Below are 26,772 nucleotides of genomic sequence, written 5' to 3' on the forward strand. Positions count from 1 at the left end.
TCAGGCAGCATCTCTAGGAAGAGGTACAGTCGACGTTTCAGGCCGAGATCCTTCGTCAGGACTAACTGAAGGAAGAGTTAGTAAGAGATTTGAAAGTGGGAGGGGGAGGGGGAGATCCAAAATGATAGGAGAAGACAGGAGGGGGAGGGATGGAGCCAAGAGCTGGAAAGGTGATTGGCAAAGGGGATATGAGAGGATCATGGGACAGGAGGTCCGGGGAGAAAGACGGGCGGGGGGGGGACCCAGAGGATGGGAAAGGGGTATAGTCAGAGGGACAGAGGGAGAAAAAGGAGAGTGAGAGAAAGAATGTGTGTATATAAATAAATAATGGATGGGGTACGAAGGGGAGGTGGGGCATTAGCAGAAGTTAGAGAAGTCAATGTTCATGCCGTCAGGTTGGAGGCTACCCAAACGGAATATAAGGAGTTGTTCCTCCAACCTGAGTGTGGCTTCATCTTTACAGTAGAGGAGGCCGTGGATAGACATGTCAGAATGGGAATGGGACGTGGAATTAAAATGTGTGGCCACTGGGAGATGCTGCTTTCTCTGGCGGACAGAGCGTAGGTGTTCTCTAACTTCCGCTAATGCCCCACCTCCCCCTCGTACCCCATCCCGTATTTATTTATATACACACATTCTTTCTCTCTCTCCTTTTTCTCCCTCTGTCCCTCTGACTATACCCCTTGCCAATCCTCTGGGTTCCCCCCCCCGTCTTTCTCCCCGGACCTCCTGTCCCATGATCCTCTCGTATCCCCTTTGCCAATCACCTGTCCAGCTCTTGGCTCCATCCTTCCCCTCCTGTCTTCTCCTATCATTTTGGATCTCCCCCTCTCCCTCCCACTTTCAAATCTCTTACTAATTCTTCCTTCAGTTAGTCCTGACGAAGGGCCTCGGCCTGAAACGTCGACTGCACCTCTTCCTAGAGATGCTGCCTGGCCTGCTGCGTTCACCAGCAACTTTGATGTGTGTTGCTTGAATTTCCAGCATCTGCAGAATTCGTTTTGTTATTGAATTTGCTTTACTTTCCATACTGGGCACTTCCAATTCTAACAACTTGACAAACTCTGTGTGCTTGAAATGAGCTGATTATAACAGAATCAAATCTGAGAATCTTATTTTCTAAATCCTACTTTTCCAGAGCGCTCAATGGGGCCAATGTTACCCTGCTCCACAGTAATAAACAAAAATGTTTCCATAAGTATTTGATTTCAGGAGGCCACTTGTGTTAATTATCCAAAAGATTAAGTTTTTGATCAGTAGATATGAAAGGGCTACAGAAGTTTATCCAAAAAATTTACTCATGCTTCAGAACAAACTATTGGATCACTGTATCTTCTGAGATTTTGATTTTGAAATTTGAAATCTACAATTTTGATGTAAAGATATTATATGTTTTAAGGAGGATCAATATATTCTCAAAAATTGTTTATTACCTGTTGTCTCCCATATCAGCGTTGACACTGTAAAAATAATATAAATAAAGGCAGAATCATTTATTTCTGTTGAAGCCTCAAACATTTATCAAACTTTCTTAATAGGAAAGAAATACAGTAGAAATGGCCGGGCGAGGAAATATCCATTCATTGGGAATGTGTATATTGAAGATGGAAGACTGCCAGTCTGATCTCTGCATCCCTAGGAAGTGTAAGAAGGTGATGCCACAGTCTGTGTGTGTCAGTTGGTCAATTCAGCTCCTTAGCTGTGAATGTTGTATCTAATAATTGACGTGCTTGTAATACTTGATTACAATCATAATTGATAATAATTATTGATGTGCTTGTGGTACTCAGCAGCTCTCACTGTCAGGTCAGTGCAAGGTAAGTGTTACTATTTCACATGAAAAATGGACTTGATTTGTCTTTGTACAAAATTAACAACGACTTCTCTTTTCTCCAGTGCTAGCTGTAAAGCTGACTAGTTTTTATAGTAAATTGTCTGTTCATTATGTCCTGAAAAGAGAAGGACAACAGGTAATTCATGGGGACTGAATCTCCACAGGTGCAATTTGTAAATCATGTTTCTAAAGATGATGGCGTGGGAACTTTTGGAAAGTGGACCTACACCATCTTTTTAATAGTTTGCTTGCACTCTTCCATAACTCCTCTGACAATGTCATGGTGTACTAGTGATTCACTGCTAATTACATATAGCACTTTGAATTTGATCAGCTGAAGGGTAATATTGTAAAATATAACATTTCATCTCAATTAACATGAGAAAAGGGACTGCATTTTCTACAGTCATGACTGGCTCTGTGATTGTGAACTTTTGTGAACTTCAGTTCTGAATATCATTTGTTTATTTTTACTGTTTGCACCATTTGATTTTTTTTTGCACCATGGGTGTTTGACGGTTTTCTTTGTTAGTGCATTCTAGTGGGTTTCTTTGTTTTGTGGCTGCCTGTAAGGAGATGAATCTCAAGGTTCTCTATAGTATACATACTCTGATAATAAGAGTACTTTGAACGTTGAACTTCATTAGTGAACCTTGTCATTCTGTAATTGGAATCTGGACATAACCTCATAAACTGCTGGAAATAAAGCCTTTGTCACATTCTTGCTTTGAAGCCCACAGGATGAGCATCTTTTTTGTAAGTGGCAACAAATTGCTTGAAATGATTCTCAAGAAATAGGTCATTGAAGGTCAATTGGAGACCAATGTGGAATCTGTGCATTGAGCTGGAAGATCAAGATGAAGGCATAATAAATATGTTGCCTTTGTACGTACGAGAGAGGAAGACGTTCATTGGAGAACTCATTGATAAGTACAGTGATATTTGAAAATAGATAGCTATTTTAAAGGAGGAGGTATAAGATGTGTTCGCCGACTTAAAAATACATATATCCCCTTGGCTAGCTGAGATATTCCCAGACTGTAATCGGAATCAAGAGAGAAGACTGCTGGATCTACAACGGAAAATTTCACAACTTTTTGAACAGGAAGCAGAAGTAAAGAGGACAATAAACATGGTATCTTTATCCAAAATAGGTAGCACGAAAAAAAACAGGTATTTACAGGACAGTGAGTCTAATTTCAATCTTACATCAAGTATTGGATAAAGTTCTAATCCTCAGATGAAATGCATCAAAAAAGTATAATCAACACACTAATTTAATATAGAACAGTTCTAAGATTTTAGGCAGTGTAGAAAATATTTAGGAAATAAAAATTATTTCTTGAAGATAGCCAATACGAATATCAATTGATCTCTAAAAAATACCTACATGAATAGACTAATAATTTTATAAGAAAATCGACTTAAAATATCACTGACCTTCTGTAGGTGGAACACCACAGTATCCTAGAGGTCAGACAAAGATTGAATTACTTGCTGTATTCACTGCTTTTTCTGAATTAATTGAATATGTGACAGAATTGAAACAATAAAGTTCAGCAAGTGCAGATGGAACATCCAGCAAAATCTCTATGCTAACAACACACATCAAAGTTGCTGGTGAACGCAGCAGGCCAGGCAGCATCTCTAGGAAGAGGTACAGTCGACGTTTCAGGCTGAGACCCTTCGTCAGGTCCTGAAACGTCGACTGTACCTCTTCCTAGAGATGCTGCCTGGCCTGCTGCACTCACCAGCAACTTTGATGTGTGTTGCTTGAATTTCCAGCATCTGCAGAATTCCTGTTGTTTGCGTCTCTATGCTAACAATCACATTATACAGAGCTCCCACATATTCTCAAGACCAAAATGTCAAACCCAGTGTACAAATCTCCACCCCTTACTCTGCTACATACACAGCCCCAATTTCACACATCACCCAGAATTTTTGCATTGCCTTAAGTGAGCAATTACATTCTCATGGTGGTGGAGAGAAAGCGAGGACGGGGTGACATGGTAGCGTTCTTGTTACCACAATGCTTATACAGTACCAGTGACCTGGGTACAATTCCTTCTGGAGCCAGTAAGTAATCTGTACATTCTCCCCGTGTGGGTTTCTTCCAGGTGCTCTGGTCTCCTCCCACATTATAATAAAAACCGGATGGTAGGTTAATTGGTCATTGTAAATTGTCCCGTGATTATACTAGGATTAATCTGGAGTATTTCTGGGTAGCACGACTTAAAGGGCCGGAAGGAAGTACTCCACTCTGTATGTCAGTAAAGATAAAATAAAATTTACATCCAATCAATATTAGTTAAGGAGTCCCATGGTCTGAAAATCATTGTAAACCAGTGCATCAGCATTCACTCGAGAAGTCAAAAGCTTGCTGTAAATATTCTCAAGTACAATAAACTACAAAAAAACCTGTTCAGAACCACAGTTATATGCATTGTGTATCTCGTTTATGAGGCATTTGGACACACACATGGACAGGAACAGTTTAGAATGTACAGATACAGACTATATGCAGGCAAATGGGACTGGATTAAATGTTTTATTCCGCATGGGCCAACTGGACCAAATGGCTTGTTTCCATCCTGTATTTGATATACAGGAGAGAAATCTCGATGCTAAAGATCACATTATACACTGCTCTCTCATATCGTCTGGCCCAAGCCAAACTGCTTTCATGTAACAACTTTCCAAATGATTCTCTTTAATAAATTGGAGTCCCTTTTGGAAACAAATATTCTAAGTTGAGCGTATATTTAAATATTAGTTTGCGTTATAAATGTATCTTTACCATAATCCATGTAGGCGCAGTAGTCACAGAAATCCATACAACAGTTGCCATAGTAACGACAGTTGTAATCACAGGAGCAACCATATGAATATCTCCCACAGTTGTATCGGCAGGAACCGTCTCCTGTGATCCAGTAAATGACAAGTTACTATTAATTGAGTTTTGAAACTTCACAATTTTCAATTAAAGGCAATAAAGGTGTTATCTCTTTACAGATGATCCATATTTTCTCTAAGGATGTTTTAATGCCTGTTCCCCCTATTCTTTCTCGGTGCCCCTCTCAAAATAATAAAGTCAGAATTGTCTCTTTCTGTTCAATCTCCAAACTTTGTTCAAAATTTCTGGAAAGAAATTAATGTACAAATGAGCAGTGCAGCTAATATCCATCTGTTACACGGAAATGTGCATATTGAAGGGATTCACAAGAGATGCTGTATATATTGAGAAGATAGTGGAGCAGTTTCGTCCCACAATCCAAAGATATACCATCTGGTAAGCTAAGTGGTTATTGTAAATTGCTCTCTGATCAGGCTAGAGCTGATTCAGAGGGGGTCTGTGTTGGGCCAGAAGGGCGTGCTACACACTGTACCTCTAAATAAATACAATGCTGGAGAATCTCACTGATGGAGGGTTCCCCCTCACCTGGTCTCACCTATCACTGCCTGCTTGTATTCCTACCCTCCACCACCTTTATTCTGGTATCTGCCCCGTTCCTTTCCAGTCCTGAAGAAGGGTCCTTGCCCGAAAAGCAAACTGTTTATTTCCCTCCACAGATGCTGCCTGACCTGCTGACGTCCTCCAGCATTTTGATTGTGTCACTACTGAAGGAAGCTGTCTTTGGAGCAACAGATGATCAGCTGGAGGAAAACTCCTTTTCATCCTCAGATGATGCTCAACCAGTTGAGTTCCTCCAGAAGATTGTTTGGTGATTCAAACTTCAGCATCTACAGTCGCTTGTGTCTCTGGCCATTTGTTCACTTGCTTGACTGTCTGCTCCCTGAACGCTTTATTAATTGTAGCAGGAACAGTTATTGGCTGTCTTTGGCAATTGGCCAGAGCAGACTTATTTAATTTTCTTTCATTTGCAAACTGGGCACCTCCAATTATAACAACTTGGCAAGATCAGTGTGCTTTAGATAAGCTGATTATAATAGAATCAAATCTGAAAATCTCATTTTTTAAACCTTATTTGTCCAGAGCTCTTGCTGGAGCCCAATGTTATCCGTCTCTGCAATAATCAACAAAAATGAGGCCACTTGTGGTAAGTATGCAGAAGAATAAGTTTTTGATCAGAAGGTGTGAATGGACTGCAAGAGTTTATTCAAAAAAGTGTCCAATCATCTTCAATCACCTGTTGTCGTTTGTTGCTTCAGTACAGGTTATTGGATCACTGTATCTTCCGGACTGCCATAGATCTATATTGATAAACTGTGTTGGTTTGTTTAATATAGTGTTTTTATTGTTAAGTTTTCATGAACATTTAAGTGTCAGAAATGAAAACACTTATTTGGTGAAGACATGCATATCCCCTTTGTAGGAATTACTGGACCCAGTCATAAATCATCATGTACATTGACTTTTTGCAGAAATATCTATAGTTTTAGGTAAAGATGCATAGCATTTGAAATTAGTTACCTGTTATTGGTTCTGTAAAGAAGGAAAAAGATTAAAATTAGAAAACATAATTACCATACACAATAATAAACAATTTTTGACAGGGTATCTATTAAAGTGTGCAAACTATTGAAGATTTAACGTTTTATTGCTCACCAAAATGTCAACATCAAGGTCAAATTTGTCTACACAGACATCAAAAGTTCTAATTACATTAACACTTCCTGTTTCCAAATTCCTTCAATTCCTCTTCCACACATTCAATCTAATCTTGAAAGATATTTCAACTTTTGCCTCAGTTCCTCAGTGTAAAAGTGAATTATACCTCCTTTTCTGACATTTTCTAAATCTCACCATTTTCCTTGATTATTTCGCTTATTCTACACTCTTGGTTTCCATCTATCCTGCATCATTGCTTCACAAGTCTAAATGAGTACTGTCTGCATTTTCAATTATGTAAATCACATATAATCAAATTATTTAATGATTACTCAGTGCTCATTATTTCAGGAATCCAGACTGACCCTAGTAGCTGTGCTGTTCATTATAATGTTGGGTAAAGACCATTTCTTTAATTCATTTTTTTGGATCCATTCTCACAGATTGGTGCCTGTAGCAAAGCTAACTCTCATTGCCACACCTACATATTGTTGAGAAATACTGATGGGAGACAACTCCAATAGTTACAGTCCTTCGATTGCTCCCCTTGCATCTTTAGATTGGGAATACTAGGAGGATGATCTGGTAATGATGAGGAATATTAATATGTTTGCAAATCAGATTTAGATGGGAGTTTTACATATCAACCTTCTGTCCTTTTCCCTTGGGTGAAGCCGCTTTCAAGGTTGCCCAAATAGGTTACTGCATTACATTTTGTAAAATATCACACAGCATCCAATAACTAAAGAGATATCTGTCTAAGATAATTGAGATGGAAGCAAAATATCTTGTCTTAATTGATGTTGATCCTCGGGAGTATTGACGATTTTAAATCCAAATAGATATACAGTACTGTGCAAAAGTCTTATTCACACATAAGAAGTGAAGGATGACTAAGACTTTAGCAGAGAACTGTGTCTCTCCATGTGGAGCAGAAAACAAGTTTGTAAATATGGTGGGAGCAAAGGATATTGACAATGGTGAGGGTGGAGTGCTGCAGGAGAGGTGTGAGACAGGTGGCAGAGAAGGAGTGCCGGGGCAGGAAGTTAGGAACAGGAAGGGAGAAGTTACTCTATTGGGGATATTCTATAGGCCCCCTGGTAGCAGTAGAGATACAGAGGAGCAGATTGGGAGGCAGATTTTGGAAAGGTGCAAAAATAACAGGGTTGTTATCATGGGTGACTTTAACTTCCCCAATATTGATTGGCACCTGATTAGTTCCAAGGGTTTAGATAGGGCAGACTTTGTTAAGTGTGTCCAGGACGGATTCCTGTCACAGTATGTGGACAGGCCGACTAGGGGGAATGCCACACTAGATCTACTACTAGGTAATGAACCGGGTCAGGTCACAGATCTCTCAGTAGGTGAGCATCTAGGGGACAGTGACCACCGCTCCCTGGCCTTTAGTATTATCATGGAAAAGGATAGAATCAGAGAGGACAGGAAAATTTTTAATAGGGGAAGGGCAAATTATGAGGCTATAAGACTAGAACTTGCGGGTGTGAATTGGGATGATGTTTTTGCAGGGAAATGTGGTCGATGTTTAGAGATCTCTTGCAGGATGATAGGGATAAATTTGTCTCGGTGAGGAAGATAAAGAATGGTAGGGTGAAGGAACCATGGGTGACAAGTGAGGTGGAAAACCTAGTCAGGTGGAAGAAGGCAGCAAACATGAGGTTTAGGAAGCAAGGATCAGATGGGTCTATTGAGGAATATAGAGAGCAAGAAAGGAGCTTAAGAAGGGGCTGAGAAGAGCAAGAAGGGGGCATGAGAAGGCCTTGGCGAGTAGGGTAGAGGAAAACCCCAAGGCATTCTTCAATTATGTGAAGAAGAAAAAAAGGATGACAGGTGTTAAGGTAGGACTGATTAGAGATAAAGGTGGGAAGATGTGCCTGGCGGCTGTGGAAGTGAGCGAGGTCCTCAATGAATACGTCTCTTCGGTATTCAGCAATGAGAGGGAACTTGAGGATGGTGAGGACATTATGAGTGAGGTTGATGTTCTGGAGCATGTTGATATTAAGGGAGAGGAGGTGTTGGAGTTGTTAAAATACAGTAGGATGGATAAGTCCCCGGGGCCTGACGTAATATTCCCCAGGCTGCTCCACGAGGCAAGGGAAGAGATTGCTGAGCCTCTGGCTAGCATCTTTATGTCCTCCTTGTCCACGGGAATGGTACAAGAGGATTGGAGGGAGGCGAATGTTGTCCCCATGTTCAAAAGAGGTAGTAGGGATAGTCCGGATAATTATAAACCAGTGAGCCTTATGTCTGTGGTGGGAAAGCTATTGGAAAAGATTCTTAGAGATAGGATCTATGGGCATTTAGAGAATCATGATCTGATCAGGGACAGTCAGCATGGCTTTGTGAAGGGCAGATCGTGTCTAACAAGCCTGATAGAGTTCTTTGAAGAGGTGACAATGCATATAGATGAGGGTAGTGCAGTGGATGTGATCTGTATGGATTTTAGCAAGGCATTTAACAAGGTTCCACACGGTAGGCTTATTCAGAAAGCCAGAAGGCATGGGATCCAGGGAAGTTTGGTCAGGTGGATTCAGAATTGGCTTGCCTGCAGAAGGCAGAGGGTGGTGGTGGAGGGAGTACATTCAGATTGGAGGACTGTGACTAGTGGTGTCCCACTGTTCTGGGACCTCTGCTTTTCGTGATTTTTATTAATGACCTGGATGTGGGGGTAGAAGGGTGGGTTGGCAAGTTTGCAGGCGACACAAAGGTTGGTGGTGTTGTAGATAGTGTAGAGGATTATCGAAGATTGCAGAGAGACATTGATAGAACATAGAACATAGAATAGTACAGCACAGTACAGGCCCTTCGGACCACAATGTTGTGCCAACCCTCAGACCCTGCCTCCCATATAACCCCCCAACTTAAATTCCTCAATATACCTGTCTAGTAGTCTCTTAAACTTCACTAGTGTATCTGCCTCCACCACTGACTCAGGCAGTGCATTCTACGCACCAACCACTCTCTGAGTAAAAAACCTTCCTCTAATATCCCCCTTGAATTTCCCACCCCTTACCTTAAAGCCATGTCCTCTTGTATTGAGCAGTGGTGCCCTGGGGAAGAGGCGCTGGCTATCCACTCTATCTATTCCTCTTATTATCTTGTACACCTCTATCATGTCTCCTCTCATCCTCCTTCTCTCCAAAGAGTAAAGTCCTAGCTCCCTTAATCTCTGATCATAATGCATACTTTCTAAACCAGGCAGCATTCTGGTAATTCTCCTCTGTACCCTTTCCAATGCTTCCACATCCTTCCTATAGTAAGGTGACCAGAACTGGACACAATACTTCAAGTGTGGCCTAACCAGAGTTTTATAGAGCTGCATCATTACATCGCGACTCTTAAACTCTATCCCTCAACTTATGAAAGCTAACACCCCATATGCTTTCTTAACTACCCTATCCACCTGTGAGGCAACTTTCAGGGATCTGTGGACATGTACGCCGAGATTCCTCTGCTCCTCCACACTACCAAGTATCCTGCCATTTACTTTGTACTCTGCCTTGGAGTTTGTCCTTCCAAAGTGTACCACCTCACACTTCTCCGGGTTGATATCCATCTGACACTTCTCAGCCCACTTCTGCATCCTATCAATTCTTAGAGATAGGATCTATAGGCATTTAGAGAATCAACCTTGGCGTGATGAGATGTTCCCAGGCTACAATTGGAATCAAGAGAGAATACTGAAAATAAATTTCACTACCCTTCTGTTCACAGAATAGGAAACAGAAGTGAAGAGGACAATAAATGTAGTACCTTTATCCAATATAGGTAGCATAAAAACAGCCAGGTATGTACAGGACAGTGAGTCTAATTTCAATCTTACAGCAAGTATTGGATAAAGTTCTAATCCTCAGAGGAAATGTATCAAAAAATATAATCAACAACACACTCATTTACTATGGAATTGTTCTAAGATTTTACACAGTGTAGAAAATCTTTAGGAAATAAAATTGATTGCTTGAAGATAGCCAATATGAATATCAATTGATTTCTAAAATTATTATTATTGTTCCTATTTCTCTTTTGTATTTGCCCTGTTTGTTGGTTGTTTGTCCGCCTTGTTGGTGTTGTCTATCATAAGACCTTAAGACCATAAGATATTGGAGCAGAAGTAGGCTATTTGGCCTATCGAATCTCCTCTGTCATTCAATCATGAGCTGATCCAATTCTTCCAGTCATCCCTACTCCCCTGCTTTCACCCCATACCCTTTGATGCCCTAGCTAATCAAGAACCTATCTATCTCTGCCTTAAATACACCCAATGACTTGGCCTCTACAGCCGCTTGTGGCAACAAATTTACCACCCTCTGACTAAAGTAATTTCTGTGCATCTCAGTTCTAGATGGATGCCCTTAAATCCTGAAGTCATGCCCTCTTGTCCTAGAATCCCCTACCATGGGAAATAACTTTGCCATATCTAATCTGTTCAGGCCTTTCGTCATTTGAAATGTTTCTTTGAGATCCCCCTTCATTCTCCTGAACTCCAGGGAATATAGCCCAAGAGCTGCCAGATGTTCCTAATACAGTATCCCCTTCATTCCTGGAATCATTCTTGTGAATCTTCTTTGAATCCTCTCTAATGTCGGTATATCCTTTCTAAAATAAGCAGCCCAAAACTATACACAATACTCCAAGTATGATCTCACAAGTGCCTTATAGAGCCTCAACATCACATCCCTGTGCTTATATTCTATACCTCTAGAAATCAATGCCAACATTTCATTTGCCTCTTCACAACCGACTCAACCTGGAGGTTAACCTTTAGTGTATCTTGCACAAGGGCTCCCAAGTCTCTTTGCACCTTTGCAGTTTGAGTTCTCTCCCCATCTAAATAATAATTTGCCCATTTATTTCTTCCACCGAAGTGCATGACCATACTCTTTCCAAAATGGTATTTCATTTGTCACTTCTTTACCCATTCCCCTAAACTATCTAAGTCTCTCTGTTTCCTCAGCAATACCTACTCCTCCACCTATCTTTGTATCATCAGCAAATTAAGCCACAAATCCATTAATACCATAATCTAAGTCATTGACATGCATCGTAAAAAGCAGCGGTCCCAACACCAAACCCTGTGGAACTCCACTGGTAACCAGCAGCGAGCCAGAATAGGATCCCTTTATTCCCACACTCTGTTTTCTGCAGACCAGCCAATGCTGCACCCACTCTAGTAACTTCCCCATAATTCCATGGGTTCTTGTCTTGCTAAGCAGCCTCATGTGCGGCACTTTGTCAAAGGCCTTCTGAAAATCCAAGTAGACCACGCCTACAATATCTCCTTTGTCTACTCTGCTTGTAAATTTCTCAAAGAATTGCAGTAGGTTTGTCAGGCAGGATTTTCCTTTCAGGAAACCATGCTGGCTTTGGCCTATCTTATCATGTGCTTCCAGGTACTCCGTAATCTCATCCCTAGCAATCGATTCTAAGAACTTCCCAACTACTGATGTCAGGCTAACAGGTCTATAGTTTCCTTTCTGCTGCCTCCCACCCTTCTTAAATAAAGGAATAACGTTTGTAATTTTCCAGTCATCCGATTCTTGAAAGATCATTGGTAATGCCTCCGCAATCTCTCCAGCTACTTCCTTCAGAACCTCTGGGTGCAATCCATCAGGTCCAGGAGAATTATCCACCCTCAGATCATTAAGCTTCCTGACCACCTTCTCAGTCGTAATTTTCACTGCACAAACTTCACTTCCCTGACACTCTTGAATGTTCGGTATACTGCAGACGTCCTAACACTGTGAAGACTGATACAAAATACGCATTCAGTTCTTCTGCCATTTCTGCATCTCTCATTACAATATCTCCAGCGACATTTTGTATTGATCCTATATCTACCTTCGACTCTCTTCTACCCTTTATATACTTAAAAAAGCTTTTAGTATCTTCTTTGATATTAGTCACAAGCTTTCTTTCATAATTCATCTTTTCCTTCCGAATGACCTTTTTAGTTTCCTTCTGCAAGTTTTTAAAAGCTCTCCAATCTTCTATCTTTCCACTAGCTCTGGCTTCCTTGTGTGCCCTCTCTTTTGCTTTTACTTTATCTCTGACTTCACTTGTCAGCCACGGTAGTGCCCTTCTTCCCTTTGAAAACTTCTTCTTATTTGGAATATATCTGCCTTGCACTTCCCTCATTTTTCACAGAAACTCCAGCCATTGCTGCTTTGCTGTCCTTCCTGAAAATGTCCCTTTCCAGTCAACTTTGGCCAGTTCCCCTCCAATGCCATTGTAATTTCCTTTATTCCAATGAAATATCAATAATTATATTATGATTCTTGGATTTGCTGAGTATGCTCACAAAAATGAATATCAGGGTTGTATTGGTGACATATATGTACCTTGATAATAAATTTACTTTGAACTTTAAACTTTGATTTCATACCTGTTCCAGTTGTTGTTTCAGTCGTGTCTGTTACAATAACAAAAAGAAGTTAGAATAGTTTATTTCTGTTGAAGTCTCAAACTATTTTTTCAAACATTCTGTTCTGAAAGAATCTACTTCTGTAGGAATACACTCCCACCACAAAAAGAATCAAATAGGAAGGAGGTCCAACATTCTGGATTTGTCACTTGGCCAAAACAGATCCCAAAAGGTAAATAATGTTCCTAATTGCTGACCAGTGCATGTTCTTGCTGTTCAGCTTTTAACATTGAGTTACCTTAATGAATAGAAAGCACCAATCATTCAGATTTAAAAAGGATGTGTCTTTATTCAGACTTGAAAATTACATCTCCTTTCCCAGTACCATATGTGGGGACATGAGGTCTTGAAGGGAATCATCAATTTGTTATGTCCTGAAGAGATGAGGGGCCTTCAGATGATTGGAATGCTAGAACTGAATCCTTATCAGTGATGTTTGTAAATGATGCTCCTAAAGATCACAGCTCAGATACTTTGAAATGGAGCTTCAGGTTTATTTTACTGTTTGTTTTACACCCTCTCAGACAATGTCATGGAACACAAGTGTTTATTCCTGTCCCCTACTGAAGGTAGGTGATGTTTTGCATTTGTTCATCTGGGACTGGGTTGGGAGGGAGGAATGAATCAGGATCAGAATTAGGTTTAATATCACTAACATATGTTGCGAAATTTGTTATTGTGCAGCAGCAGTACAATGCAGTATATATTAATAGAAAAAATAGTTAATAAGTAGTTAAATAAGTATGCAAAAATCAAAATAAAAAGGTAGTGAGTTAGATTCATGGGTTCGGTGTCCATTCAGAAATTGGATGGCAGAAGGGAAGAATCTGTTTCTGAATCATTGAGTGTGTGCCTTCAGGCTCCTGTGCCTCCTCCTGACGGTACAATGTGAATAGGCCGTATCCTGGGTGATAGGATTCCCTAATGATGGACACCACTTTTTTGAGGCACTGCTCCTTGAAGATGTCCTGGACACTATGGAGACTAGTGCCCATGCTGGAGCTGACTGAGTTTACAACTCTGCAGCTTATTTCAGTCCTGTGCAGTAAAGCCCTTGAAGTTCTTGATCAAAAGGTGATAACTACACTCATTTGCCCCATCATTGAACTATTCCACGATCTCACTTTAAGGGCTCTTTAACTTGTTATTTCATGTTCTCATTATTTATTGCTATTTATTTATATTTGCATTCGCATAGTTTGCTGTCTTTTGCACTCTGCTTCATCTTTCATTGATCCTGTTATAGGTTCTATTCTATAGATTTGCTGAGTACGCCCGCAGGAAAATGAATCTCAGGGTTATATGTGGCGACATATATGTACTCTAATAATAAAAATCACTTTCAACTTTGATTTTGAATGAAATCTCTTTGGTTTGGTGGAAGTGAATTAAAGAAATTTCTCAGGGTAGGTTGTATCGCGTAGTTGGAATACAAAGTTGTTAATGAGAAAGCAAAGAGTGATGCTAAATTAATTTCTAATATTTGGGCATTCTTTCCACCAACAACACCAAAATAACTTTTAATTTGATGGAACTTCTGGTGGAAGGTCCTAGATGTAAAACATTAACTGTTTCTCTTTCTACAGAAGTTACCTGACGGGGGCTGGAATTTGTTTACTGGAAGCAGAAATCAATATACATGCCATCAATCTGGAGGGTACCCAGATGGAAAATAAGGTATTGCTCCTCCACCCCGGGGTGGCCTCATCTTGGCACAAGAGGAGGCCATGGACTACGATTCATGGTGGGATATGAATTCACTGTTCTTATTGAATCATCTATTTGGCTAGCAGCAAGCCTACTGTAGGATGGTCTTTCATTTAGGTACTGATATAGCCCAAGTCTGATTAACTGGATGCTGATAGGGAGCTTGACAATCTCATCGATCCATTGTTCCTGTCGTCACTTTATTTTGTGTTGTTTTTCTTCTTCCTTTTCATAATGGTGACACAGATAATTGGGGAAGGAGGTCACATGCCCATGAAGAATGACATATTGCCTTCTGATTCTGATGGAGACTGTTGATTCAGGAAATACACAAGTTTGATGAGGTCTTAACACAGGTGAGGAAAGGGGTTAGGTAGTCAAAGTGCAAAATCTTAGGGATGAAAAATGCATTGATAAACTTGGTAAAAACAACTTCTTTGAGCAAAGTTTGGAGATGGGTTTGGAACTGTAAACTGTGAATGAAGTGAAGCATCACATCCCTGCTCTTATATTCTATACCTCTAGAAATGAATGCAAACATTTCATTTGCCTCTTCACAACCGACTCAACCTGGAGGTTAACCTTTAGTGCATCTTGCACAAGGACTCCCTAGTCAATTTGCACCTCTGCATTTTGAGTTCTCTCCCCATCTAAGTAATAGTTTGCCCATTTATTTCTTCAACCAGAGTGCATGACCATACTCTTTCCAACATTGTATTTAATTTGTCACTTTTTTGCTCATTCCCCTAAACTATTTAAGTCTCACTGCAGGCACTCTGTTTCCTCAGCAATACCCGCTCCTCCACCTATCTTTGTATCATCACTAAATTTAGCCACAAATCCATTAATACCATAATCTAAATCATTGACATACATCGTAAAAAGCAGCAGTCCCATCACCAACCCCTGTGGAACTCCACTTGTAACTGGCAGCGAGCCAGAATAGGATCCCTTTATTCCCACACTCTGTTTTCTGCAGACCAGCCAATGCTGCACCCACTCTAGTAACTTCCCCATAATTCCATGGGTTCTCATCTTGCTAAGCAGCCTCATGTGCGGCACTTTGACAAAGGCCTTCTGAAAATCCAAGTAGACCACGCCTACTGCATCTCCTTTGTCTACCCAACTTGTAATTTTCTCAAAGAATTGCAGCAGGTTTGTCAGGTAGGATTTTCCTTTCAGGAAACCATGCTGGCTTTGGCCTATCTTATCATGTGCCTCCAGGTCCTCCGTAATCTCATCCCTAACAATCGATTCCAAGAACTTCCCAACCACTGATGTCAGGCTAACAGGTCTATAGTTTCCTTTCTGCTGCCTCCCACACTTCTTAAGTAAAGGGGTAACATTAGTAATTTTCCAGTCATCTGATTCTTGAAAGATCATTGTTAATGCCTCCGCAATTTCTCCAGCTACTTCCTTCAGAACCCCAGGGTGCATTCCATCAGGTCCAGGAGAATTATCCACCCTCAGACCATTAAGCTTCCTGAGCACCTTCTCAGTCGTAATTTTCACTGTACAACCTTCACTTCCCTGACACTCTTGAATGTTCAGTATACTGCAGACGTCCTAACACTGTGAAGACTGATGCAAAATATGCATTCAGTTCTTCTGCCATTTCTGCATCTCTCATTACAATATCTCCAGCATCATTTTGTATTGATCCTATATCTACCTTCGACTCTCTTTTACCCTTTATATACTTAAAAAAGCTTTTAGTATCTTCTTTGATATTAGTCACCAGCTTCCTTTCATAATTCATCTTTTCCTTCCGAATGACCTTTTTAGTTTCCTTCTGCAAGTTTTTAAGAGCTCTCCAATCTTCTATCTTCCCACTAGCTCTGGCTTCCTTGTATGCCCTCTCTTTTGCTTTTACTTTGGCTCTGACTTCACTTGTCAGCCAGGGTAGTGTCCTTCTTCCCTTTGAAAACTTCTTATTCGGAATATATCTGCCTTGCAATTCCCTTATTTTTCGCAGAAACTCCAGCCATTGCTGCTTTGCTGTCCTTCCTGAAAATGTCCCTGTCAACTTCGGCCAGTTCCCCTCCAATTCCATTGTAATTTCCTTTATTCCAATGAAATATTATCAATTATATTATGAATCTTGGATTTACTGAGTACGCCCACAAAAATGAATATCAGGGTTGTATTGGTGACAAATATGTACTTTGATCATAAATTTACTTTGAACTTTAAACTTTGATTTCATACCTGTTCCAGTTGTTGTTTCAGTCGTGTCTGTTACAATAACAAAAAGAAGTTAGAATAGTTTATTTCTGTTGAAGTCTCAAACTATTTTTTCAAACATGATGCTCCGAAAGAACCTACAGGAATGCACTCCCACCACAAAAAGAATCAAATAGGAAGGAGGTCCAACAGGGATTTGTCACTTGGCCAAAACAGATCCCAAAAGGTACATAATGTTCCTAACTACTAACCAGAGCCTGTTCGTGCTGTTCAGCATTTAACGTTGAGTTAGCTTAATGAATAGAAAGCATCAATCATTTAGATTTAAAAAGGATGTGTCTTTATTCAGACTTGAAAATTACATCTCCTTTCCCAATACCATATGTGGGGACATGAGGTCTTGAAGGGAATCATCAATTTGTTATGTCCTGAAAAGACGAGGGGCCTTCAGATGATTGGAATGCTGGAACTGAATCCTCATCAGTGAAGTTTGTAAATGATGCTCCTAAAGATCACAGCTCAGATACTTTGAAATGGAGCTTCAGGTTTATTTTACTGTTTGTTTTATACCCTCTCAGACAATGTCATGGAACACAAGTATTTATTCCTGTCCCCTAGTGAAGGTAGGTGATGTTTTGCATTTGTTCATCCGGGGCTGGATTGGGAGGGAGGAATAAATGAGGATCAGAATTAGGTTTAATATCACTGACATATGTTGTGAAATTTGTTGTTGTGCAGCAGCAGTACAATGCAGTATATATTAATAGAAAAAATAGTTAATAAATAGTTAAATAAGTATGCAAAAATCAAAATAAAAAGGTAGTGAGTTAATTTCATGGGTTCGGTGTCCATTCAGAAATTGGATGGCAGAAGGGAAGAATCTGTTTCTGAATCATTGAGTGTGTGCCTTCAGGCTCCTGTACCTCCTCCTGACGGTACAATGTGAATAGGCCGTATCCTGGGTGATAGGATTCCCTGATGATGGACACCACTTTTTTGAGGCACTGCTCCTTGAAGATGTCCTGGACACTATGGAGACTAGTGCCCATGCTGGAGCTGACTGAGTTTACAACTCTGCAGCTTATTTCAGTTCTGTGCAGTAAAGCCCTTGAAGTTCTTGATCAAAAGGTGATAACTACACTCATTTGCCCCATCATTGAACTGTTCCACCATCTCACTTTAAGGGCTCTTTAACTTGTTATTTCATGTTCTCGTTATTTATGGCTATTTATTTATATTTGCATTCGGATAGTTTGCTATCTTTTGCACTCTACTTCATCTTTCATTGATCCTGTTATAGGTTCTATTCTATAGATCTGCTGAGTACGCCCGCAGGAAATTGAATCTCAGGGTTATATGTGGTGACATATATGTACTCTAATAATAAAAATCACTTTCAACTTTGATTTTGAATGAAATCTCTTTGGTTTGGTGGAAGTGAACTAAAGAAATTTCTCAAGGTAGGTTGTATCGTGTAGTTAGAATACAAAGTTGTTAATGAGAAAGCAAAGAGTGATGCTAAATTAATTTCTAATATTTGGGCATTCTTTCCACCAACAACACCAAAATAACTTTTAATTTGATGGAACTTCTGGTGAAAGGTCCTAGATGTAAAACATTAACTGTTTCTCTTTCTACAGAAGTTACCTGACGGGGGCTGGAATTTGTTTACTGGAAGCAGAAATCAATATACATGCCATCAATCTGGAGGGTACCCAGATGGAAAATAAGGTATTGCTCCTCCACCCCGGGGTGGCCTCATCTTGGCACAAGAGGAGGCCATGGACTACGATTCATGGTGGGATATGAATTCACTGTTCTTATTGAATCATCTATTTGGCTAGCAGCAAGCCTACTGTAGGATGGTCTTTCATTTAGGTACTGATATAGCCCAAGTCTGATTAACTGGATGCTGATAGGGAGCTTGACAATCTCATCGATCCATTGTTCCTGTCGTCACTTTATTTTGTGTTGTTTTTCTTCTTCCTTTTCATAATGGTGACACAGATAATTGGGGAAGGAGGTCACATGCCCATGAAGAATGACATATTGCCTTCTGATTCTGATGGAGACTGTTGATTCAGGAAATACACAAGTTTGATGAGGTCTTAACACAGGTGAGGAAAGGGGTTAGGTAGTCAAAGTGCAAAATCTTAGGGATGAAAAATGCATTGATAAACTTGGTAAAAACAACTTCTTTGAGCAAAGTTTGGAGATGGGTTTGGAACTGTAAACTGTGAATGAAGTGAAGCATCACATCCCTGCTCTTATATTCTATACCTCTAGAAATGAATGCAAACATTTCATTTGCCTCTTCACAACCGACTCAACCTGGAGGTTAACCTTTAGTGCATCTTGCACAAGGACTCCCTAGTCAATTTGCACCTCTGCATTTTGAGTTCTCTCCCCATCTAAGTAATAGTTTGCCCATTTATTTCTTCAACCAGAGTGCATGACCATACTCTTTCCAACATTGTATTTAATTTGTCACTTTTTTGCTCATTCCCCTAAACTATTTAAGTCTCACTGCAGGCACTCTGTTTCCTCAGCAATACCCGCTCCTCCACCTATCTTTGTATCATCACTAAATTTAGCCACAAACCCATTAATACCATAATCTAAATCATTGACATACATTGTAAAAAGCAGAAGTCCCATCACCAACCCATGTGGAACTCCACTTCTAACTGGCAGCCAGCCAGAATAGGATCCCTTTATTCCCACACTCTGTTTTCTGCGGACCAGCCAATGCTGCACCCACTCTAGTAACTTCCCCATAATTCCATGGGTTCTTGTCTTGCTAAGCAGCCTCATGTGCGGCACTTTGACAAAGGCCTTCTGAAAATCTAAGTAGACCACGTCTACTGCATGTCCTTTGTCTACTCTGCTTGTAATTTTCTCAAAGAATTGCAGTAGGTTTGTCAGGCTGGATTTTCCTTTCAGGATATCATGCTGGCTTTGGCCTATCTTATCATGTGCCTCCAGGTACTCTGTAATCTCATCCCTAACAATCAATTCCAAGAACTTCCCAACCACTGATGTCAGGCTAACAGGTCTATAGTTTCCTTTCTGCTGCCTCCCAACCCTTCTTAAATAAAGGAGTAATGCTTGCAATTTTCTAGTCATCCGATTCTTGAAAGATCATTGTTAATGCCTCCACAATCTCTCCAGCTACTTCCTTCAGACCCCGAGTGTGCATTCCATCAGGTCCAGGAGAATTATCCACCTTCAGATCATTAAGCTTCCTCAGCAACTTCTCAGTCATAATTTTCACTGCACAAACTTCACTTCCCTGACACTCTTGAATGTTCAGTATACTGCAGACGTCCTACCACTGTGAAGACTGATGCAAAATACGCATTCAGTTCTTCTGCCATTTCTACTTCTCTCATTACAATATCTCCAGCGTCATTTTGTATTGATCCTATATCTACCTTCGACTCTCTTTTACCCTTTATATAGTTAAAAAAGCTTTTAGTATCTTCTTTGTTATTAGTCACCAGCTTCCTTTCATAATTCATCTTTTCCTTCAGAATGACCTTTTTAGCTTCATTCTGCAAGTTTTTAAAAGCTCTCCAATCCTCTATCTTCCCACTAGCTCTGGCTTCCTTGTATGCCCTCTCTTTTGCTTTTACTTTGGCTCTGATTTCACTTGTCAGCCACGGTAGTGTCCTTCTTCCCTTTGAAAACTTCTTATTTGGAATATATCTGCCTTGCACTTCCCTCATTTTTCGCAGAAACTCCAGCCATTGCTGCTTTGCTGTCCTTCCTGAAAATGTCCCTTTCCAGTCAACTTTGGCCAGTTCCCCTCCAATGCCATTGTAATTTCCTTTATTCCACTGAAATGTCATTAATTATATTATGATTCTTGTATTTGCTGAGTATGCCCACAAAAATGAATATCAGGGTTGTATTGGTGACATATATGTACTTTGATAATAAATTTACTTTGAACTTTAAACTTTGATTTCATACCTGTTCCAGTTGTTGTTTCAGTCGTGTCTGTTACAATACAAAAAGAAGTTAGAATAGTCTATTTCTGTTTAAGTCTCAAACTATTTTTTCAAATATTATGCTCTGAAAGAACCTATTTCTATAGGAATGCACTCCCATCACAAAAAGAATCAAATAGGAAGGAGGTCCAACAGTCTGGATTTCTCACTTGGCCAGAACAGATCCCAAAAGGTAAATAATGTTTCTAATTACTGACCAGAGCGTGTTCGTGCTGTTCAGCATTTAACATTGAGTTACCTTAATGAATAGAAAGCATCAACCATTCAGATTTAAAAAGGATGTGTCTTTATTCAGACTTGAAAATTACATCTCCTTTCCCAATACCATATGTGGGGACATGAGGTCTTGAAGGGAATCATCAATTTGTTATGTCCTGAAGAGACGAGGGGCCTTCAGATGATTGGAATGCTAGAACTGAATCCTCATCAGTGATGTTTGTAAATGATGCTCCTAAAGATCACAGCTCAGATACTCTGAAATGGAGCTTCAGGTTTATTTTACTGTTTGTTTTACACCCGCTCAGACAATGTCATGGAACACAAGTATTTATTCCTGTCCCCTACTGAAGGTAGGTGATGTTTTGCATTTGTTCATCTGGGGCTGGGTTGGAAGGGAGGAATGAATCAGGATCAGAATTAGGTTTAATATCACTGACATATGTTGTGAAATTTGTTGTTGTGCAGCAGCAGTACAATGCAGTACATAATAATAGAAAAAATAGTTAATAAATAGTTAAATAAGTATGCAAAAATCAAAATAAAAAGGTAGTGAGTTAGTTTCATGGGTTCGCTGTCCACTCAGAAATTGGATGGCAGAAGGGAAGAATCTGTTTCTGAATCATTGAGTGTGTGCCTTCAGGCTCCTGTACCTCCACCTGATGGTAGCAATGTGAATAGGCCGTATCCTGGGTGGTGGGACTCCCTAATGATGGACACCACTTTTTTGAGGCACTGCTCCTTGAAGATATCCTCGATACTATGGAGACTAGTGCCCATGCTGGCGCTGACTGAGTTTACAAACTCTGCAGCTTATTTCAGTCCTGTGCAGTAAAGCCCTTGAAGAGTGATGCTAAACTTATTTCTAATATTTGGGCATTCTTTCCACTGATAACAGCAAAATAACTTTTATTTTGACGGAACTTCTGGTGGAAGGTCCTAGATGTAAAACATTAACTGTTTCTCTTTCTACAGAAGTTACCTGACGTGTAGAGGTTTTCCTGCTTTTCCTGATTTTTTATTTTAGCTTTTCAGCAGCAGTGTATATTTATTTTGATTTTTGAAGCTCAGTGGGACACTGACAACACATCATTGGATCAAAGAAATAGAGGGTTTGAGGTAGACTGCGAGGGTTTCGCAAGGCCAAGAATATCTGAGAAATTACCATTTAAAAAATCCCATCCAGGACTGATACAATTCTGAAGAACCTGCTCACAGATGGAATATTTCATGATGTCACCTCAAATGGAGATGAAACGTTTGCAAATGGATTGCCAATATTGAAGAATAACTCAACCCAACCATCAACCACCCAAGCTGCACATTTTCAGTTATTTCCAATGTTGGACATATTCATGGTTGTAAAGTATAAAGAGGTGTTGAAGGGAACACAAGTATTTCATATAAATAATAAAACAAAATTGAAAGCAATGTCTTCCAGTCAAGAAACTGGAGTAAGCTGCCCATTTGTGAAAGCGAAAAAAAATCCTTTTTATTATTCTAAGAAAAAGAAGGAAATTGGCTCTCAATTTTACCTCAACAAAAACAGATGATTTGTTAAACTATTAAAATGCTACTTTTGAGAATTTGTCGGATGCAATTGTCTACTGTATTTTGCACAGTACATGGCTATAATGCACATTTGGGCAATCCTGGAATTAGGAAGCTGCTACAGAAATGCAAGTCATTTCATTCTTTTTTCGGATCTCGGGTGCCTCTGACTGGTGAGCTGCCAGTTCGCACCTGGGAGTGGGGTGACTGCATAATGTTCTTGGCTAAAATAGGCAAATTCCCAATAATAATGAAACCATCTTGCTTATGTTTAATTTGTTGATGGTCTTTCTGCAGGAAGTGCATGAAGGAGAGTAGTCCTTCAAGTAGCCAAGGCTATCTTTCTGTTCAGGCTATCTTTTCAGTTACCTAGGTTCATTGTCCCCAAGATCAATGGAGGAATATCTGCAGTTGACTAAGACAATGCAACTGGTTATATAACTCATGAATTCGCTCCCTCTCAATATCTATAAATCCAAATGAAGTGGTTTAAGGCCACAGCGATCCTATAACATCTCCACTACCCAAGACTAACTTCCTAACACAGATTTTCCTCCCTTTTGGAATATTGGCTATGTTGCAGGTCAGAAAACATTAAGCTCATCATCATTGGCATGGTCTTGACTGCTTCCAGAAATTCTATGTCCTTTCCAGAAGATGTCTTCACCTCACTGAGAAAGTCATAGAAGTGATGAACCTCTGAATTATAATATCAATGACAATTTTTAACAGTATGAAGTGCAAGCAGGATTCTCTATCATTTGATACAGTGGAGGAAAAGCTTCTGCTTGCATAGAAGCTTAATTCTATAATGCCATTGAGAAGCAGTTTGCATCGGCCATTCTTTCACCTCCCCATCCCTCCTACATCCACCAGATATGCAAATAGAATTTCCTGACTACAACACCTGCATTGTGTAAACAGTGAATAGTGAATTCCTGTGATATATTTAGAAAGCAGGAATATCTACTGTAACCGCAAGTTCTATCAACTTTAATTGATAGAATTAAAGTTCGAGCTTGAAGTATAATTAGATTGGAAGATATTACATTGGAGAAGATATTACATTAGATTGGAGAATGGTTCTCCTCATCCCCCAGAATCACAGAACACCCAAAAGGAGTCTCATCCACCCTTATGTGCTAACATCTTGTACTCAGAAGAAAGTGATAGCAATGTGAATTAACAAGGTTTCAGCCAAAAAGAGGCAATGCAGAAAAAAAAGACATGCGAGAACACTGAAGTAAAATGCCAATGGCAAAAAGGCTGGACAGTAACTAACTGAAGGAATAGCAATTATACATAAACCAGTGCCTTCCGAGGAGAGGCACAGGAACTGGTGCCAATTGTTTATGTCAAAAATATTATTCAACCAACCTCATTTCACTTCTATATGACAGTCTCAAAAACATAAACTATAAATGAAGGATATTTTCATTACCTGCTATTATTGTGTATTCTGTGGGTATTGCAAACAAAATTTCAGTTAGTAAAATTACTTCAACACACGTTAAAGCTCATCAACAAATAAAGAAATCTAACAACAACGATATATACCCTTGAACACCAAATGGGTCACACACATTGTTCAGTTCACCTTTATTTCTGCTTTTCTCTCTTAAAATTATGATGAGACTAATAAAATTAAAATAGGAAAACATACCCTGCATTTTGTTCAGTTTTAATTTGTACTTTTTATCTTAAAGACACTCAATCAACCCAATACAATAAGAAGAATTGTCCTTTCATCAAGTAACAATATTACTTTTGAACACTAAATGTCTTAACAATGCATAATTTCTGACTTACCATGGCTCGGCGCAAAGAAGGTAATGAGAAAGGCACATAAAAGAACTCTTGCTTTCAAAGCCATTTTCTCATCTGGCATAAGACACCGATACACACCTTTCATTTATACTTAAACTAGTGGAATGGGTGTGTCATTATCTCCCACTAAATTAAGTAATATAATTTCTTAATTCCTGAAACGTATTGATGTTTTGAATACACTACCCAATAAACACATATGTGTAAATTAGAATGTTTGTTAATTTCAAACATAGGCATGGGAATTGGACAACTGTTACTTTATTGGACTTTCAAATGTTATCCATGTTGGACATTGACTATAAAGTTTAGTTTTATTATTTGTGAACAAAAACATCTTGCATTATCTTTTTAAATAAGGATTTCCTTACAATTTTACGCAAACTGATTAATCACAATTGGTCCCATGCCTGCTATTACTGTATGTGCATTTCTCATATCATGATATTGCTTGATTTTATTCTACACTATTTTGTACTACTCTGTTGAGTGAAATAATATCAGCTAAATTTGATCTGCATTGATATTAAAACATTTCATAAGAAGTTGGTTCAAAGTATTAATGTACTTCTATGTTGCATTTACCATCACAAATAGGTGGGCGGAGGGGGTGTTGATGATTTTGCTGTTGCTATTTTTGAAAAGGGTGGGAGAGTTTGTTTAGGGACTTCAATGTTCTATCATTCTGTGGGGTCTCTTGTTTCGTGGATGTCTGTGAAGACTACAAATTTCAGGTTATATACTGTATACATTCTCTGATAGTAAATCAACCTAAATGTAACTCTAATCTAAATCAATCTAGTTCATTAAACCAAGCCCATTGCATTCAGTCCTGTTATTTAAGTATAGCATAATTTCTAGCCCATTGAACAATGGAGTACTGATTAATAAAGGGGAATTTCAAAAGTAATATATATTATTTATAAAGAAGGAATAATGATTTTAAGCATAAATTAGACAATCGTGTGAAATTTGTTATATTAATTAGATATTTTGTTCACGGCAACTTTAACAAAGTTTCAAATTAAGTTTTCATAATATTGAACCAGCTAATCAGGAGAACCCAGAAGAAACTGAATTTTCTACTTTAGGATAGGAGTTAAAGCAGTGAAATAGGGGCAAAAATTACCCAGATTAAGGTTGTTTTCAGGAAGAGAGGCTTTAATGCTGAAGATATCTCAGAAAGGCAGACATGAAGAGGTTTATGGGTACTCTTTTATATTAAATCTACAGTGTGATTAAGATTCAAAGCCATGCACACAAAATGCTAGAGGAACTCAGCAGCTCAGGCAGCGTCTGTGGAAATGAATATATAGTCAACATTTCAGGCAAAGATCCTTCTTCAGGACTGAGAAGGAAGGGGGAAGATCCCAGAATAAAAAGGTGCAGAGAGGAGAAAGAGGCCAGCCTGAAAGTGATTGTATTGAAAGGCAGGCAGGTAGGCAGAGGGGGTGACATGGCCCTGTTGGTAAAAGGTGATATCAAGTTCTTAGAAAGAAGCATCATAGGATCGGAAAATGTTGAATCCTCGTGGGTAGCGTTAAGAAACTGCAAAGGTAAAAGGACCCTGATTGGAGTTACATACAGACCTCTGAAGAGAAGCCAGGGTGTGGGATACAAATTAGAATGGGACATAGAAAAGGCATGTAAAAAGGGCAATGTTAGGATAGTCATAGGGGATTTCAATATTCAGGTAGATTGGGAAAATCTGGTTGATGCTGGATCCCAAGGCAGAGAATTTGTAGAATGCGTACAGGGTAGCTTTACAGAGCAGATTGTGGTTGAGCCCACTAGGGGAAAGTCAAGTCTGGATGGGTGTTGAGTGAACCAGATTTGATTAGGGAGCTTAAGGCAAGGGGGCCCCTTAGGAGCCAGTGATCATAATATGATAGAATTCACCCTGCACTTGGAAGGGAGAAGCTAAAGTCAGAAATATTAGTATTACAGTGGAGAAAAGGGAATTACGAAGGTGTGAGAGAGGAGGTGGTGAAAGTTGACTGGAAGAAGACACTAGCAGGGATGATAGCAGAGCAGCAAAGGCTTGAGTTTCTGGGAGCCGTTTGGAAGGCACAGGATAGATACATCCCAAAGAAGAACTTTTCAAAAGGCAGGATGATGTAACTGAGGCTGACAAAGGAAGTCAAAGTCAACATAAAAATAAAAGAGGGCATATCATATAATAGAGCAATAATTAGTGTGACATTAAGGGATTGGGAAACTTTTAAAAATAGAAGCCAACTAAAAAAGGTGAAAAGATTAAATACATATGAAGGTAAGCTAGCCAATAATATCAAAGAAGATACCAAAAGTCTTTTCCAGATATATAAGGAGTAAAAGAGAGGTGAGTAGATATTGGACTATTGGCAAATGACGCTGAAGAGGAGATAATAGGGGACAACGAAATGGCGGATGAACAGAACAACTACTT

The 26,772-nt window shown here is 39.5% G+C and overlaps 1 protein-coding gene across 1 annotated transcript in view; it reads right to left on the bottom strand.

Annotated features, from left to right (window-relative positions):
• LOC134358662 (deleted in malignant brain tumors 1 protein-like) overlaps positions 1–24,390 on the bottom strand; it is an 85,737-nt gene extending 61,347 nt beyond the window's left edge. Inside the window, exons 1-9 of the mRNA XM_063071116.1 lie at positions 24,327–24,390; positions 23,959–23,976; positions 20,713–20,739; positions 16,762–16,788; positions 12,808–12,834; positions 6,270–6,281; positions 4,635–4,757; positions 3,275–3,301; positions 1,434–1,460 (exon numbers count right to left, since the gene is read on the bottom strand). Coding sequence (XP_062927186.1) covers positions 1,434–1,460; positions 3,275–3,301; positions 4,635–4,757; positions 6,270–6,281; positions 12,808–12,834; positions 16,762–16,788; positions 20,713–20,739; positions 23,959–23,976; positions 24,327–24,390 — 352 coding nt within the window. The remainder of the gene's footprint in view (positions 1–1,433; positions 1,461–3,274; positions 3,302–4,634; positions 4,758–6,269; positions 6,282–12,807; positions 12,835–16,761; positions 16,789–20,712; positions 20,740–23,958; positions 23,977–24,326) is intronic.
• Positions 24,391–26,772: the final 2,382 nt, after the last annotated feature.

Source organism: Mobula hypostoma, chromosome 19 (genome assembly GCF_963921235.1).
Source record: "Mobula hypostoma chromosome 19, sMobHyp1.1, whole genome shotgun sequence".
Taxonomy (NCBI): Eukaryota; Metazoa; Chordata; class Chondrichthyes; order Myliobatiformes; family Myliobatidae; genus Mobula; species Mobula hypostoma.